At 35.5% G+C, this 17,108-nt stretch overlaps 3 protein-coding genes and 1 long non-coding RNA gene across 4 annotated transcripts in view; all 4 read right to left on the reverse strand.

Moving 5' to 3' along the window:
• Nucleotides 1-1,006, reverse strand: part of LOC111707614 (uncharacterized) — a 103,458-nt gene extending 102,452 nt beyond the window's left edge. Inside the window, 1 exon segment of the mRNA XM_023480746.1 lies at nucleotides 920-1,006. The gene's annotated coding sequence lies outside the window, so the exon portion shown is untranslated.
• Nucleotides 1,007-5,757: 4,751 nt separating this feature from the next.
• On the reverse strand, nucleotides 5,758-7,858 carry LOC111707610 (heat shock 70 kDa protein 1). Its single transcript, XM_023480743.1, has one exon. It carries the CDS (start codon nucleotides 7,774-7,776, stop codon nucleotides 5,842-5,844), a length of 1,935 nt encoding a protein of 644 aa, XP_023336511.1. The 5' UTR covers nucleotides 7,777-7,858; the 3' UTR covers nucleotides 5,758-5,841.
• Nucleotides 7,859-10,443: 2,585 nt separating this feature from the next.
• LOC111707609 (heat shock protein 83) lies at nucleotides 10,444-12,676 on the reverse strand. The gene has a single exon (XM_023480742.1). It carries the CDS (start codon nucleotides 12,608-12,610, stop codon nucleotides 10,490-10,492), a length of 2,121 nt encoding a protein of 706 aa, XP_023336510.1. The 5' UTR covers nucleotides 12,611-12,676; the 3' UTR covers nucleotides 10,444-10,489.
• Nucleotides 12,677-13,616: 940 nt separating this feature from the next.
• Nucleotides 13,617-16,751, reverse strand: LOC111707611 (uncharacterized). The gene is made up of 2 exons (XR_002766481.1): nucleotides 16,041-16,751; nucleotides 13,617-14,779 (listed from the first exon to the last, which is right to left on the reverse strand). It is a non-coding gene; the product is annotated as an uncharacterized LOC111707611 (long non-coding RNA).
• Nucleotides 16,752-17,108: the final 357 nt, after the last annotated feature.

Raw genomic sequence — 17,108 nt, forward strand, 5'->3', positions numbered from 1 at the left:
ACGAGGAAATGGGTTATAATGATAAAGTACACAATAGTTTCATAAAATTATAAAGACGGCTGTTAGAATCTCGTTTAAATAGTCTAAAAGAACATGAAATACAGCATTAGAGGCAGAAGAATTTCATTTAATAAGATGGTTTTATTACAACTTGTATCACAGCAATAAACACTCATAAGATTGCTTAAATAGCGTCTTCCTATTTTTATTTTTATTTCATTTCTGTTGGATGGAAGATGAAAATATAAATAATCAAAGATTTAAAATATTTTCTATAAATTTTAAAACTCCCCTCATCCCGCAAAATTATAAGAGTAAAAAAATCACAGAGAACGTTCTCAAAATGAACTCTTACGATGATATTTCTATTTTGGTTTTCTACCAGCTTAAAATATCTAAAATATTGTTGTAACAACAGTAAATAAAAAATCTAGATTAAAACTTAGTGTTGTAAAGCAATATTTATTTAAGCGTTTAACCATTATTAGACAATACAACTTGTCCTAACCCCCTCCCCCCCCTCTAGCCTAGGGGAATCATTGTTGAAGCAAATTATTAAAAATATGTTATAAAAACATGTTTCATCAGTTAGTATTAGGGTTTGATGATCAATAAAGAATAAAAACTTATATAAGGTAATATTATAATTTTGCAAATAAAAAATCAGGGAATAATGGACAAATTTGCAGAATTTGGCATGCGCCTATACATATTGCGAAATCTCAGTTTCTACAGCCTGGCGCCTCCTCTACCCTAGGCGCCTGGCGCTACGCCTAAGCTCACATATGTATATATACTTTTACCTATACGCTGGTATTTAAATACACACACTTTCAACCATCACTGGATTATTTTATCACAAGTAAAATCACTTCTTTTCCCTTCATTTATTAATATAAGGAGGGAGGGTGGTACTTACAGAGTGTGGCGGGGGTTAGGGTCCCCAGGTTTAATAATATAAATTCACAAAATATACACTAGCGCTCTCTCCCACACAACTGCTGAGACACGACTGAAGATATTCGGAGCTCCGTCAACCCACTCACAGATAGATAGATAGATAGATACATCCATCTTAAGAATAGATAGATGTAGATCGCAAGACAAAAATGTCTGATTGCATTCTTAGGGTATTTGTATAAATAACTTACTTGTAGTTAAAAACAAGAAAATTTGTACATACGTTGATATCTCTGTTGATCTTAGTGTGTAAAGGGGTTAAAAGAACCAAAGAAGTATTTTCAAATGACATTTTATTTTATTTTTATGAAATGGCATTTCCGATTTACGTACCCGGTAAACTTTTGTCTGAGAGATCCTTATTTTATTCCATCATATTAATATTTTTTTATTACAGATTTATGCTACAGAGACAATGAAGAAAATTGGCAGAATCTAACACTTTTCAAGATAGAAAAACTGCGAATTGTTTCTCTTTTATAGCAAGAAAGAGGTAGAAAGAAGTAGAAAGGGGTTGAAAGAGGTAGAAAGGGACAGAAAGGGGTAGAAAGGGGTAGAAAGAGGTAGAAAGGTATAGAAAGGGGTAGAAAGAGGTAGAAAGAGGTAGAAAGAGGTAGAAAGGGATAGAAAGGGGTAGAAAGGGGGTAGAAAGGGGTAGAAAGAGGTAGAAAGAGGTAGAAAGAGGTAGAAAAGGGTAGAAAGGGGTAGAAAGAGGTAGAAAGGGATAGAAAGAGGTAGAAAGAGGTAGAAAGAGGTAGAAAGGGGTAGAAAGATGTAGAAAGAGTTAGAAAGAGGTAGAAAGAGTTAGAAAGAGGTAGAAAGGGGTAGAAAGAGGTAGTAAGAGGTAGAAAGACGTAGAAAGAGGTAGAAAGATGTAGAAAGAGGTAGAAAGAGGAAAAAAGAGGTAAAAGAGGTAGAAAGAGGTAGAAAGAGGTAGAAAGAGGTAGAAAGAGGTTGAAAGAGGTAGAAAGAGGTATAAAGAGGTAGAAAGAGGTAGAAAGAGGTAGAAAGGGGTAGACAGATGTAGAAAGAGGTAGAAAGTGGTAGAAAGAGGTAGAAAGAGATGGAAAGAGGTAGAAAGAGGTAGAAAGATGTAGAAAGAGGTAGACAGAGGTATAGAAAGAGGAAGAAAGAGTAGAAAGAGGTAGAAAGTGGAACCGTTTTAAATCAGACATACCCTTTTATATAGGACGGGTACCTTAAAATATAGTGTACAGGGAGAACAGGGACAGGTAAATTCAAGAGACCCTCCGGCCTCCATCACACAAAGATGGCAATGCCCGATTTACAACGGTACCCTTTAAAGCATTGTTTGATAAAGTTTGAATAACGCTGTACACTAAACAGAAGAACAGGGTTAAAGGAACTGAGTCTTTGCCACAAACTATGATTTTCTACTCCCTATATCTTTGCAACCCAATACTGTAGATCTTAGATATTTCAAACTAAAAATTCTCTTAGATTAAATAACCTAAGTTTAAAATATCAAAGGTTTACACCGTCAAGTTGCAAAGGTACAGTCATTATAAAATTTGAGTTTGTGACAACGACTCAATTTCTCTATAAACATTACCGGTACGCCTTGGTGACCTCAGAGCACCTCTAGTCTTTTACGTTTACGCACAAGAAAACAAAATTAATATTTATGTTACAAATTTTAAACATTTTTTGTAAAAGCTAATTAATTTTACTTAAATTAGACGTTATTAGATATCAATGTTTTTGCTTTTTTATAGAGACTATTTTCAATTGCAGTTTTTCTGCACACTTATTGGCGCATTTCACACTTGTATGAGGCAAAGAAGAAACTCATACAAAATCAAACACTTTTTAATTAACTCAGAAAAGACATTATCCGTCACATGTTTATTCAGATTTAGGTTTGAAGAGTACCGTTGTAAATTGAACATTCCCAACTGTGCATGGAGGGTCACTTGAAATTACGCTTACAGCCCCTTAGTGGTGCCGGATGTGTTAAAAAGAAGAGTGGGAGTAAAATATCTATTTTCATCATTCAATGACGAATATTAAGCTTTAAACCAAGAGGGTTGAGTCATTCAACGAAGAATACAAATGTTGCAAGTTTTAAGAACAATTTTTTTTTAAAATCTTGAAATTCTTAACCCTACCCTGGATTGGGGGTTATAGCATAAAAATACCCTAAATAAAATTTCGCCGAAAATTCAAACAATTAAGTTCCAGAAATTGAATGAAAACCTTAAAAAAGTCATTTTGGAAAATTATTTCAAATTGCGAGTATTCGGATTTTACTATTGCTTCCTAAACATGTTGTGTCGCACATCTGGCAGGTTTTTTTTCAGATGCACTTAAAGGGGATAGATTTCTTTTGCCCCCCTCCCGCCCATTCTCTGGGTAATATAGGTACTTTAACGCATTTCTACTTGCGGCAACTTCCCAAGGCTATTTTCCCAAGTGACAACTTCCGCAAGGTTGGTTTAGCCGCAGCGCTCGGTTCCCAATTCTGTTTTTTTCCGCAGCGCTTGGCCTCTTAGCCAATCCTAGCCGCAGAACTCAGCCTCCGTACCAATTCTAGCCACAGAACTCAGCTTCCGTACCAATCCTAGCTTCAGAACTCAGCTCCCGTACCAATTCTAGCTTCAGAACTCAGCTCCCGTACCAATCCTAGCTTCAGAACTCAGCTCCCGTACCAATCCTAGCTGCAAAACTCAGCTCCCGTACAAATCCTAGCTGCAAACCTCAGCTCCCGTACCAATCCTCGACGCAAAACTCAGCTCCCGTACCAATCCTAGCTGCAAAACTTAGCTCCCGTACCAATCCTAGCTTCAGAACTCAGCTCCCGTACCAATCCTAGCTGCAAAACTCAGCTCCCGTACCAATCCTAGCCGCAGAACTCAGCTCCCGTACCAATCCTAGCTGCAAAACTCAGCTCCCGTACCAATCCTAGCTTCAGAACTCAGCTCCCGTACCAATCCTAGCTGCAAAACTCAGCTCCCGTACCAATCCTAGCTGCAAACCTCAGCTCCCGTACCAATCCTCGCCGCAAAACTCAGCTCCCGTACCAATCCTAGCTGCAAAACTCAGCTCCCGTACCAATCCTAGCTTCAGAACTCAGCTCCCGTACCAATACTAGCTGCAAAACTCAGCTCCTGTACCAATCCTAGCCGCAAAACTCAGCCTCCGTACCAATCCTAGCTGCAAAACTCAGCTCCCGTACCAATCCTAGCCGCAAAACTCAGCTCCCGTACCCATCCTAGCCGCAGAACTCAGCTCCCGTACCAATCCTAGCTGCAAAACTCACCCTCCATAATCAATCCTAGCCGCAGAACTCAGCCTCCGTACCAATCCTAGCTGCAAAACTCAGCTCCCGTACCAATCCTAGCCGCAGAACTCAGCTCCCGTACCAATCCTAGCCGCAAAACTCAGCTCCCGTACCAATCCTAGCTGCAAAACTCACCCTCCATAACCAATCCTAGCCGCAGAACTCAGCCTCTGTACAAATTCTAGCCGTAGAACTCAGCTTCCGTACCAATCCTAGCCGCAGAACTCAGCCTCCGTACCAATCCTAGCCGCAAAACTCAGCCTCGGTAACAATCTGAGCCATAGCGGTGAGTCCCAATTGGGCCTTAACTAACTTTGGAAATTGTCACTTGGAAAGTTGGCCTTGGGAAAGGCCTTTAAGAGAGTTACCACCCTAATCTTTACTCAAAAGCGGCTTGGAATAAAATCCTTAAACACTGCAGTTAGGATACATTTGATTCTAGTCCTAGATGGATCCGGCCTGAAAAAATTGGATCCGCTGAGCCAGACTATAACAATTTTATAAACACGATTAAAGGGATTATAAGCGTAATTTTAAGTGATAATCCATTTTAAAGATAATAATGACCGATTCACAATGGTATAATTTACGTATTTGTTAGATCAAGTATGAATCAATGTATATATAATTGAACAATCTTGTTATCTCAATTGTGATAAATCAACAAGAATTACTTAACATTCTTCTGAAATGTTTTTATTTTGTACCTTTAAATCTCTGAACTTTTACTGATTTCGTCTACCAAGCTTAAATTTAAATATGTGTGTGTGATTTTTTTTTTGGGGGGGGGGAGGGGTAATTTTTTAATTGAGTTAATTTCTTTTAAAAACCTAATTCTTAAATTCTAAGATTGAAGTCCAGGTACCAGCTATTACTCATCATATTTCATGGCAAACAATTGACAACATGGATAACATTATTTAAAAATTTGACGAAAAGAACTGAGTTTTTGTCACAAACTCAAATTCCTATATCTTCTCAACCTGATAGTGCAAACCTATGATATTTCAAACTAAGCTTATTCGGTCTAACAGAATTCATAGTTTGAAATATTGAAGGCTTACCTCTAATTTAAGTTCCTGGCTAAAACTCAATTCCTTTAATGAATTAGATAGTGAAAATTTGAAAACTATAATTATTCTCAATCATTCAATTTTTAGCTACTATAACACAGCAGGAAAGCAATAAGATCTTTTTCATTTTTAGAAGAATGAATTCAACTTTTACTTTTGTTAAATAACAAGAACAATTATCAATATAAGCTTCTATGGGCGTCGAAAGATCCATGATCATACTTATGGTGCAATTGCCACGTTTTGCCTTAAATAGTCTGTATTTGTTTTGCCAAACTTGCTCTAGTTCATTGAAAGTAGGCCCGGTACTGATCCTCTTTTCTAATGCTATTTTAAAATCAAATCATTCAAATTTTGAACTAAAATTACTCTTCCATGATTTAGATATTCTCAAAATCAAGATTTTAAAAGTGTATACAATGATTATTAAAACTTTTTTATTTATTATAAAGTAAATATTACTTATTATAATTGATATCACATAATAGTATTATTTAATACATTCATTTAATCCACCTCCTCAATAGTTGGTTCTTTAGCTCCTTGTCTGGCTTGAGCTCCACAACTATCAGCTCCTCCTACTTCTCCTGCACCCCCCTGTCCATACAGCTTAGATACAATCATCTTCAGACCATTCTCCAGCTCCTTCTGCTTTTCTGTGTACTCCTCCTTCTCTCCAAGCTGGTTCCTGTCCAACCAGGCCAGGGCAGAGTCCAGTTGGTTCTTGGCCTCAGAGATATCAGATGCAGAGAGCTTGGTTTTTACTTCATCTTGATCTAGAGAGGATTTCATGTTGAAGATATATGCTTCAAGTCCATTCTTGGCAGCAACCCTCTCCTTCTGTGCTTCATCTTCATCCTTGAACTTTTCAGCATCATTGACCATCCTTTCTATCTCCTCCTTGGATAGTCTTCCCTTGTCATTGGTGATTGTGATCTTCTCCTGCTTCCCACTACCCTTCTCAGCAGCAGATACATTTAGGATACCATTAGCATCAACATCAAAGGTAACCTCAATCTGTGGAGTTCCCCGGGGAGCTGGTGGTATACCAGTCAGATCAAACTTACCCAGGAGATGATTATCCTTGGTCATTGTTCTTTCTCCCTCATAAACCTGTATTGTCACAGCTGGTTGATTATCACTGTATGTTGTGAAGATCTGAGTCTGTTTAGTTGGGATGGTTGTATTCCTCTTGATCAGAGCAGTCATAACTCCTCCAGCAGTTTCAATACCCATGGATAGAGGAGCAACATCAAGAAGCAACAAATCTCCAACTTCACTGCTCTCATCCCCATTCAGAATAGCAGCTTGAACAGCTGCTCCATATGCAACAGCTTCATCAGGGTTGATGGATTTGTTCAGCTCCTTACCATTAAAGAAATCCTGAAGAAGTTTCTGAACTTTAGGTATCCTAGTACTACCTCCAACTAGAACCATCTCATCAATGGAGGATTTGTCAAGCTTGGAGTCTCTCAGAGCCTTCTCCACAGGTTCCAGGGTTCCCTTAAACAGATCAGAGCATAGTTCTTCAAACCTTGCTCGAGTGATTGATGTATAGAAATCAATTCCCTCAGCCAGAGAATCAATTTCTATATTTGCTTGAGCTGCTGAACTCAAGGTTCTCTTGGCTCTTTCACAGGCAGTTCTCAATCTTCTGAGTGCTCTCTTGTTTCCAGAAATATCCTTCTTATGCTTCCTCTTGAACTCCTGGATAAAGTGCTCAACCATCCTGTTGTCAAAATCTTCTCCTCCTAGATGAGTATCTCCAGCCGTAGCTTTAACTTCAAATATACCATCATCTATTGAAAGGATGGACACATCAAATGTTCCTCCACCAAGATCAAAGATAAGAATATTCTTCTCCCCCTTAGAGCTGCTCTTCTTGTCTAAACCATAGGCAATAGCTGCTGCAGTGGGTTCATTGATAATCCGAGTAATGTTTAATCCAGCAATAACTCCAGCATCTTTGGTTGCTTGTCTCTGAGAATCATTAAAGTATGCTGGTACAGTAACAACAGCATCCTTGACCTGATAACCCAGGTATGCTTCAGCAGTCTCCTTCATCTTCACTAGCACCATAGCGCTCACTTCCTCGGGAGTAAACTGCTTATTCTCATTCTTATACTCCACTTCAAGCTTAGGCTTACCTCCACTGTTCACAACCTTAAAGGGCCAGTGCTTCAGGTCTGCTTTAACAGTGTCATCATCAAACTTCCTACCAATCAACCTCTTTGCATCAAAGATGGTATTGTTAGGGTTCATGGCAACCTGGTTCTTAGCAGCATCACCAATCAATCTCTCAGTATCAGTGAATGCTACGTAGCTAGGAGTAGTTCTGTTCCCTTGATCATTAGCTATGATCTCCACCTTACCATGCTGGAATACACCTACACAGGAGTAGGTGGTACCAAGATCAATTCCAATAGCAGCTTGTTTCACCATTTTAATACTGAGTTTACCTTCAGTAAATTAAGAATTCTATATTAGTCCTGTAGGTTTTGTATTTAATAACTGGCTGTAGAAGGCAATGTTGTGTCTGTATATACCCAAGAAGAATTTTCTAGAATACTGTAAAATCTGTTTAGTGCGCAAACTGTCCGTGCATTTTCTAGAACATTTGCTCTCCTCTGATTGGTAGTTTTATTAGAATCGGCCTCTCATTGGTCGAGGAATATCACGGTGGAGATTTGTAGATATATTTTCTAGAATAATCTAGAACACTTTCGTTACACAACAAGAATTATTACATAAGGTTAAAAAATTTCCGCAGCTTTAAATCTAATATAATATTATTCACATTATTTGAATGCTAAATTACTTATATCCGACAACAAACAGTTTAAAGTTTAATTTAATTTGACTGGAAAGAAAATTGAATACTTTATAGATTTGCTTAATCCAGAAATCACAATTAAAACTAATACAGTGGAAAAATATTTTTCTTTTCATCATTCCAATCCTTGATCTGGCCTAAATATACATATAAATAAAGATATAGATATATAAACATAGAGACAATTTTTTAAAGCCTAAGTTTCTAACAAAGATTTCAGCGAATTTATGAATATATACATATTGAAATAGATCTAGAAATAAATTTAAGATATAGATATGAATATAAATAATTTTTTTCCCTTTCTATATATTAGATATATAAAAATATATATTTAAACTTCTAAAATGTATATTTAAACTGAAAAAAGTTTAAAATACTATATATATAGTATTTATATATATGAATATATAAATATTGAAATAGATCTAGAAATAGAGTTAAGATATATATACATCTATGGATATATAAATAGATATAGATATAGATATATAGAATATACATATTTCTTTCCTTTCTTGATATAGATATGAATAATAAAAGCAATGAAGATATAAACGGTTATATATACATATATTTCAGTTTTTTTTATTAAAAAAGAATTATACTAAACATAATGTTTAACGCCTATCATGACTACCCTCAGTAGTTACAATTCTTTGAACATATATATATTAATAAATTGAATTTTGAATCTTTCTAGCCTGTCCGAGGGGTACTCATGGGTCACCTCCAAAAAATGTAGCCAATTTGGTACAGCCGTTCAGCCAGCCATAGCTAACATTTATACAAAAATATATATAACTAAGCAACAAATTTTATTTCATGAATATCTCTGCTTGTCTGTCCAATCATAATTTAGGAACTCCTGTGCCGATTTGCCTCAAATTTTGAGTGGGGGACTCGGGAGACACACGAAAATTTTCTTGGCGTGGTTTTGCGGGTAAACGGTTGAAGTAACTTTAGTAACCTGAGTTTCCAAGCCAGTTCTATATATATAAAATAGCAATCTGTTAGTGTTTACGTATATCCGTTCATAACTCAGGAACCCATCGGCCGATTTGCCTCTAATTTTGATTGGGGGGTATAACCACGGGAATGTTCCTAGCTTTGTTTTGAGATTCTCAATTAAGTAGATATACTTCTATTGGGAAAAATAGATAAAATCGTAATTTCAACCAAGCGCGGGTAAACGGCAGGAGTAACTGAGTTCCCAAGCCAGTACTATTATATTATTATCATATGTTAATTGGAAAACTCGTGAATACATCTTTTTAAGGATGATTTAATTTAGTTTCTTGTCTAAAAGTGGTAAAAATAATTGGGGGGGGGGGGGGCATAAATCGTATTACTCTCCGGAAAATTTAAACAGTGGTCAAACATAACTTAATTTGATTATCTTTTTTGACCAAAGTTAGAAGTTTAAAAGTTTTCCTCACATTATTGCTGCACCCTGTTTTCAACAGTGATGTCAAAGAGTTATTTTAAAGATGAATTATAATTTTTCTTCACACATTAAGATGTGTATAACATTTCAGCCAAATCGGAGGGTCATTTTTTTGTCAAAAAATTGTCCCTGTTGTTTTGATATAGCGCTACATCTAGAAAAGTTTACCTGGCCCGGTCTCAATAATAGATAAAAAAATCACAAAACCGTGCATTTTTATCTTGCTAATAACGTCAAGTGATATCTTAATCAAAAAACCTATTAAATACCCTTTTTTCGGGTCTAAATAAATTTTTGTCTCCATTTTCCCACCAAAATTGGTGTCATTGAAAGATGACAATGTTAGTCTTCTACACCCAATAATTATTTTCTATTAAAGTTTTCATTTGCTTTTTTTTCTCAATTTAATGATTTTATTTTCCGAAACTTTTCTAAAATATATTACAGAGATGTTTTTTAACACGTGATATCTCAACACCAGTTAACACTAGATAATCTGGTGCCGGACACGTGTATGTTTACTGGGTTACTACTGAATGAACGAACGTTTTAACTCGCAGTGAAGTTAGAATTTACAAAATATTTTTACAATTTTCTTTACATCATTATGAAAAAGTATAGACTTTTAAATATTATGTTTTTATTGGTTATTGTCAAAATTGAGAAAAAGTTCACGTTTTTTTTGCTAGACTTTTTTAACCTTTAATCGAACATCATTCTTTCGGTGGCGCAAACAAAAAACATAGAATATATTTCAAGTTTATTGTGAACTAAAAATACAAAAACAAGGCAATCATAAATTAATTATTTACAAAATATAAAAAATAAATACAACTGAGTGAATTTTTGATTAAAAATATATAAATATTATCAACTTAATCAACTTCCTCCATCCTGCTCGCATCCTCAGCATCACCTTCTAGAGGAGGCATATCAAGATCCTCCACAGCCTCGGTCTCATTGTCCTCCTCGTCAATACCAAGACCAAGCTTGATCATCCTCTGAATCCTGGAGGCATGAACCATAGGATCCTCGAGACTGAACCCGGAACTGAGCAGTGAGGTCTCGAATAGAAGTTGGACGAGGTCCTTTACAGACTTATCGTTCTTGTCAGTCTCGGCACGGACTCTGAGGTTCTCTATGATGGAATGGTCGGGGTTGATCTCCAGATGCTTCTTTGCCGCCATGTACCCCATGGTGGAGGTGTCTCTGAGCGCTTGGGCCTTCATGATCCTCTCCATATTGGCAGTCCAGCCATACTGAGATGTAACAATACAACAGGGGGATGAGACTAGACGGCTAGAGACAATAACCTTCTCAACCTTCTTATCCAGGATATCCTTCATCACCTTGCACAGGGGTTCATACTTCTTCACGTCCTCCTCCCTCTTCTTCTTCTCCTCCTCATCCTCAGGGAGCTCCAGACCCTCCTTGGTGACAGAGACGAGGTTTTTCCCGTCAAACTCCTTGAGCTGCTGAACTACATACTCGTCAATAGGTTCAGTCATGTAAACAACCTCAAGGCCGCGCTTCTTTAGTCTTTCAACAAAAGAGGAGGATGCAACAACGTCCTTGGATTCTCCAGTGATGTAGTAAATATCCTTCTGGTTCTCCTTCATCCTGGAGACATAGTCTCCGAGAGAACACATTTCATCTCCAGAGGCTGAGGTGATAAATCGGAGGTATCCAGCCAGCTTCTTCCTATTGGTAGAATCCTCATGGATTCCGAGCTTGATATTCTTCCCAAACTGTTCATAGAACTTCTTGTAGTTGTCTTTATCCTCCGAGATCTCTTCAATGAGATCCATGACCTTCTTGACAATGTTCTTTCTGATGACCTTGAGAATCTTGTTCTGCTGAAGCATCTCACGAGATATGTTGAGGGGAAGATCTTCAGAGTCGACAACTCCTCGAACAAAGTTGAGATATTCAGGAATGATGTCCTCGCAGTTATCCATGATGAATACACGGCGAACATACAGCTTAATGTTGTTCTTGGACTTTTTGTTCTCAAAGAGATCAAAAGGGGCGCGCTTGGGTATGAAAAGAAGAGCTCTGAACTCAAGTTGACCCTCAACAGAGAAATGTTTGACAGCAAGGTGATCCTCCCAGTCGTTGGTCAGAGACTTGTAGAACTCTCCATACTCCTCATTAGAGATATCATCAGGAGATCTAGTCCAGATAGGTTTGGTTTTGTTCAGTTCCTCATCCTCAGTATACTTCTCCTTGATCTTCTTAGTCTTCTTTTCTGTGCTCTTCTCAGCATCAGCATCCTCTCCAACATCCTCAATCTTAGGCTCCTCTCCCTCCTTGGGTTCCTCAACCTCGGCCTCATCGTCGGAAACCTCCTTCTCACGCTCCTTCTGGACCAAGAGCTTGATAGGATATCCAATAAATTGAGAGTGCTTCTTGACAATCTCCTTGATCTTCTTCTCCTCAATATACTCGCACTGATCTTCCTTCATGTGGAGAACGATCTTGGTTCCACGGCCCAGGGGCTCACCGTTGTCGGTCTTGATGGTGAAAGATCCTCCAGCGCTGGACTCCCAGATGTACTGCTCGTCGTCGTTATGCTTTGAGGTGACAACTACCTTGTCAGCAACCAAGTAGGCGGAATAGAAACCAACTCCAAACTGTCCAATCATACTGATATCTGCCCCAGCCTGCAGAGCTTCCATAAAAGCTTTAGTTCCAGACTTAGCAATAGTTCCCAGGTTGTTAATCATGTCAGCCTTGGTCATTCCAATTCCGGTATCAATGATGGTGAGGGTCTTAGCATCAGTATCAGGGATGATCTTGATAAAGAGTTCTTTCTGTCCGTCAAGCTTGCTGGCATCAGTGAGGGATTCATATCTGATTTTATCCAGAGCATCGGAGGAGTTTGAAATCAACTCTCGGAGAAAGATTTCCTTGTTGGAGTAAAAAGTGTTGATGATCAGAGACATTAGCTGAGCAATCTCGGCCTGGAAAGCAAAGGTTTCCACTTCTTCAGACATTTTGATAGTTTAGATTTATAACTTTTAGCTTTTGTGTTCTGATAGTTTGTATTTCAAATACTGAAGTGTTTCAGAGCTCGGTCGGGTTTATGTATTCGCAGTAACCTTTCTAGAACTTTCTAGAATTTACTTTATTTTATGTAAGAAAACCGGGTTCAAGGCATTACTGCGCATGCGCAGGGAGAAGAGCTACAGCTTCTAGAAATATAGGGGTATATAGTTTCAAGACATAAACTAATGTCGGAAAAATTAAAACTATATTTCTCACATTTTCAGAAAAAAAAATCAACAAGTCAACACTTTTGATAATTAAGGTAGGATATTTTTTTTTCGAAAAAGCATTTACCCCTGTCCAAAGTTCTAGAAGATACTTAAATTATTGCGCCAATGAACCGGGCTCGACAGGGCATGCGCAATAGTTGAGAAAGAGCATCTAGAAAATTCTAGGAGATTAATTTTTATAAAGCTCTTTTCTAAAATAAACATAATAGCATCTAAATTCCAATCTGAAAAATAAGAAATTTCCAAAATCAAAGATTCTTTTTGGCATTTACAATTTACAAAATTTTGGACTTGACTGACAAAGTAGCAAATTTCATATATTCATTTGTTTGTAAATTATTTTCAACATTTCAAAAACTTTGTATCAAGATGAAGAAAAACAGTCAACGAGACGAGTACAAAATATTACCAAAATTTCTCGACATTTGTAGACTTTGCTTCTCATTTCTATCATTTTGAATCTATTACTTTAAATCTAAAAAGAACGTATTTCTAAGAGCTATAAGCAGAGATTTAATTAGCAAAGGAAAAATTACATTGACATTTAGGCAGTATGTCTAAGGGTTCAGGCAGTAGGTGACAGCTTTTTTACTGTTGAGGGCCCAGAAATTGTAGGCAGACCGCTTTAGTGAATTTGGGCACCAGTTAGGATATTTTTTGGAAAGAAACTTGTTCTATGTTTTCTCTCCCATCGAACAAAATCAAAACAAAATAAAAAGCCTAATTGATTACATGATATATTTGCGATTGATAAACATGACGAATAGATAAATAAATATTCAACAGTTTGCCATCCTTCAGATCCTACCCTGGACAAGGTCCAGAATTAAGAATATTATTGGATATTTAGAAATTATTCTAAGGATTGACTATTTTTTTTGTTGAAAAGATCACCAATCGTAAAATAGAACGATCTAGGAAAAATTTAAGAAAATAATTTTCAGACGAAAACATTGTCAAACTTTTAAGTGACCCTCTGAGCAAAGATGGACTTACCTGATTCACAATGGTACCCATAAAAGCTTTGTCCGACAATTTGAAACCTCGACAGAAGAGGCTGGCGCATTTCTACTCCAGAAAAACATAAAAGATAAGGAATTGTCAAAATAAAAATGTTTAAAGAAAGAAAGAGATCAGACAGTTCAGTCCAAATAACTGGTCAGATAAAGGTTTCCAAGGGTACCGTTGTGAATCTGACATCGAATAGATTAAAATTCTAGTCTGCTAGATGATAAATAGCTGGAAAATATTTTTTGTTTCTCCTTTTAATTTTATTGTTTTATTTAGGGAAGCATGTTCAGGGGTTGAATTATAATAATATGATAGAGAGAGAACAATCGATAAAATTATTTTACGATTTCATTCTGACGTTCAAAATAAATTTAATTAAATAAACGCAAACAAAATTGAAGTAAATTTAATGAAAAAAATATGATTTTTTGACTTTAATCGTTCATAATTCAGAATAAGTTCCAAATTCGCATACGTTAATGATATTCATAAAATTGTGGAAATAGACGTTTTACAGACCAGCCAATTAAAAGGCAAGAATTTTTAAAGGAAAATCTTAGAACCCCAAAATCATTTAGATCCAAACATATACCCTTAATTCTGAATCTGGTTAAAATCTGGCAAACAGCTCGTACAAAATTTAACTATTACAATCACAAAATGTTCATACGATCGCAGTTAGCCAATACATAACTATTATAAAATAATGCTTACACTTTTAAATTTTAATGCAAAATCATTATTTAATTATATAATAATAAAAACAATAACAAACGAATGGTTTAACTGAAGAGTTTAACAATTTAGTTTTCTTGTTCTTGTATGAGTATTTTTATCAAAGAATTGAACGCGCGCACCAAGAGTATATTTTCAGACCTTGAAAAATTTATATATTTCTTGTATTTTCAATGAAATAAAATATATAAAAAATATTGATAATTATTAAAATGTGCTAGAAATTTAAAAAATAAAAAATACTCCCCTAACATGTCGCATCAGTACTTTTGAAATTAAACTTTAAATTAGCTACTAACATCGCTGTTCATTAAATAGCCAGCAAAATAGCTACTCTCATTTTCAGCTTTCAGTGAATATAGCTAAGCCATAAATCCGTCCAGACATAGACATAGCTATTAAATTAATAGCTTGCTAAAACAGGGTTTCTGTCATAGACGATATAGTTAGTTTTATCAAAGCTTTTTGTAGAAACATTTCTGGGTTCCAGGGGTGAGACATTTCTCTGAACCTAATTTACAGAAGCGAAATACGGGTGTCCCACATCAAATTAGACCGCGTCAATGGGTCTAAATTACAATTTGAGGGATAAATCAGAAAATTTAAGAAGAATGAATCATTTTAAAAAATATAATAAGGCTTATAGAATTTTTTTTTTGCAGAAAATGCTAGATTTTTTAGTATTATGTGCGTATTTTGGTGTTAAAGATTGTCGAGATAATCTAATATGATATGAGACGCTCTGTAGTATTCCACTAGGAATTCTAAGCCGGCATGATTAAAACTACGTTTTTCACAAAATTAAAAAATGGGCGCCCCAAATGGGATTCAATCAGTTCAAAAAATGTACAGAATTGAAAAATTTGAAAATTGAAATATTTTTTTTCTCGAAAATTTTATTTTGTTTTTGTTTATTTTAAGATTTTAAAAAATGCTTCTACTACAGTTAAAACCTATAAATAAGCCATACATCGAAAGAATTAATCAAATGTCGTATTCTTCACTTTCTGATAACGGAATGTTGACGATATTTAGTTTTTTATGATTAAAAGATTATATGGAGCTCTTTATAACTGTTTCCGCATATTCATGGCTTTTTATTTATTTCCGAAAATACAGAGGTTTACGTAAAATAGTATAAAGCCCATTGAACAATTGTCAAGACGACATTTAATAAATTCTTTCGATGTATGACTCATTTAGTGTTTAACTGTAGTATTTTTTTTTCTCATTTTTTATCATCAAACCCCATTAAAGACGTTCATTTTTGATATTTGTGAAAATGCATTTTAAACGTGTGTCTTATTATTCCTAGTAGTAGTTTAAAAATTGCTTCAGAAAAATGTTAAACCCTTACTGCGAACATAGCTATAATTGATTAAAATATATAGCTTATACTTACAAAGCTTGCTACATAAATAGCTAATAATTCAACAAATTTTGACTAGAGTTATTGTATTAGATTGTTTAGAGAAGCAAATTAAACAAAAACCTGATAAAAATAGAAAGATGATTACACCATTGATTTTGAAGGGTTAAATAGTATTGATAAGTAATCATTTTCACCGCAACTTAGTTGAAACAATTTAAACAAAAAAGATGATTACATTTAACAATCAATAGGCGATATAAAGTGGCTATCAAAGTGTCGCCTTTTATACATCGATATATAAACAACATTATAAATATACCATTTAACAAAGATAAAACGTTCAAAGGTTAAAAAAATTTCAGAAGTACGGTGGGTACTAAATGAATACGAGTAATAAGACATCTCATTTTTGGATCAAGATTTCAAGAGATGTTTCAGGGGGAAGGGAGGGGGGGGGTCAGGGGGAAGGGAGGGGGTGTTTTTCTGAATGGCTTTTTAAGGCTTTGTTGCAGAAATTTTAAATGAGTTCCATTCTCGGCCTGGTGTTTTTTATTTAAACTGAGTATTTTCATTTTTAAATTTTCTCTTATAAAAGTGGATTTCTAATTTTTTGCTTCACTAAGGATGAACACTTTCCAAGTTTAATATCCCCTAAAATGGAGGTACATTTAAAATTACAACGAAATACCTTTAAAACTTTATGTAAAACCTAATTTCTGTAAAAATGTTTTTCAAAATATTATTCCGATAGGTGGTTTTTATAATTCTTATATCCTTAGTATTTTGTATAATTTTTATATTCTTGATCAGAGCTGAGAACTTTAGAATGGGATACCTTTAATCCAGACTGCTTAATCCGAATATCCAATGTGGACACTATTAATTTCTTGCTTAATCCACTCTTTTAGGATGTAGTACAGAAGAATGAGAAACCGTTTTTTTTTAAATTAGAGAGTCCCTTCATACTGTGTATACTGTAAATTAATCTTAATTAAATTAGAGAACTATCATTAATTGGCGCGCAAAATTTTAAATTTCCCGGCTTCTGATACCCAACTCTGATTGGTTGAATTTATACACTTTTCAGGAATTAAGATA

This window comes from Eurytemora carolleeae, unplaced genomic scaffold (genome assembly GCF_000591075.1).
Source record: "Eurytemora carolleeae unplaced genomic scaffold, Eaff_2.0 scaffold336, whole genome shotgun sequence".
Lineage (NCBI taxonomy): Eukaryota > Metazoa > Arthropoda > Copepoda > Calanoida > Temoridae > Eurytemora > Eurytemora carolleeae.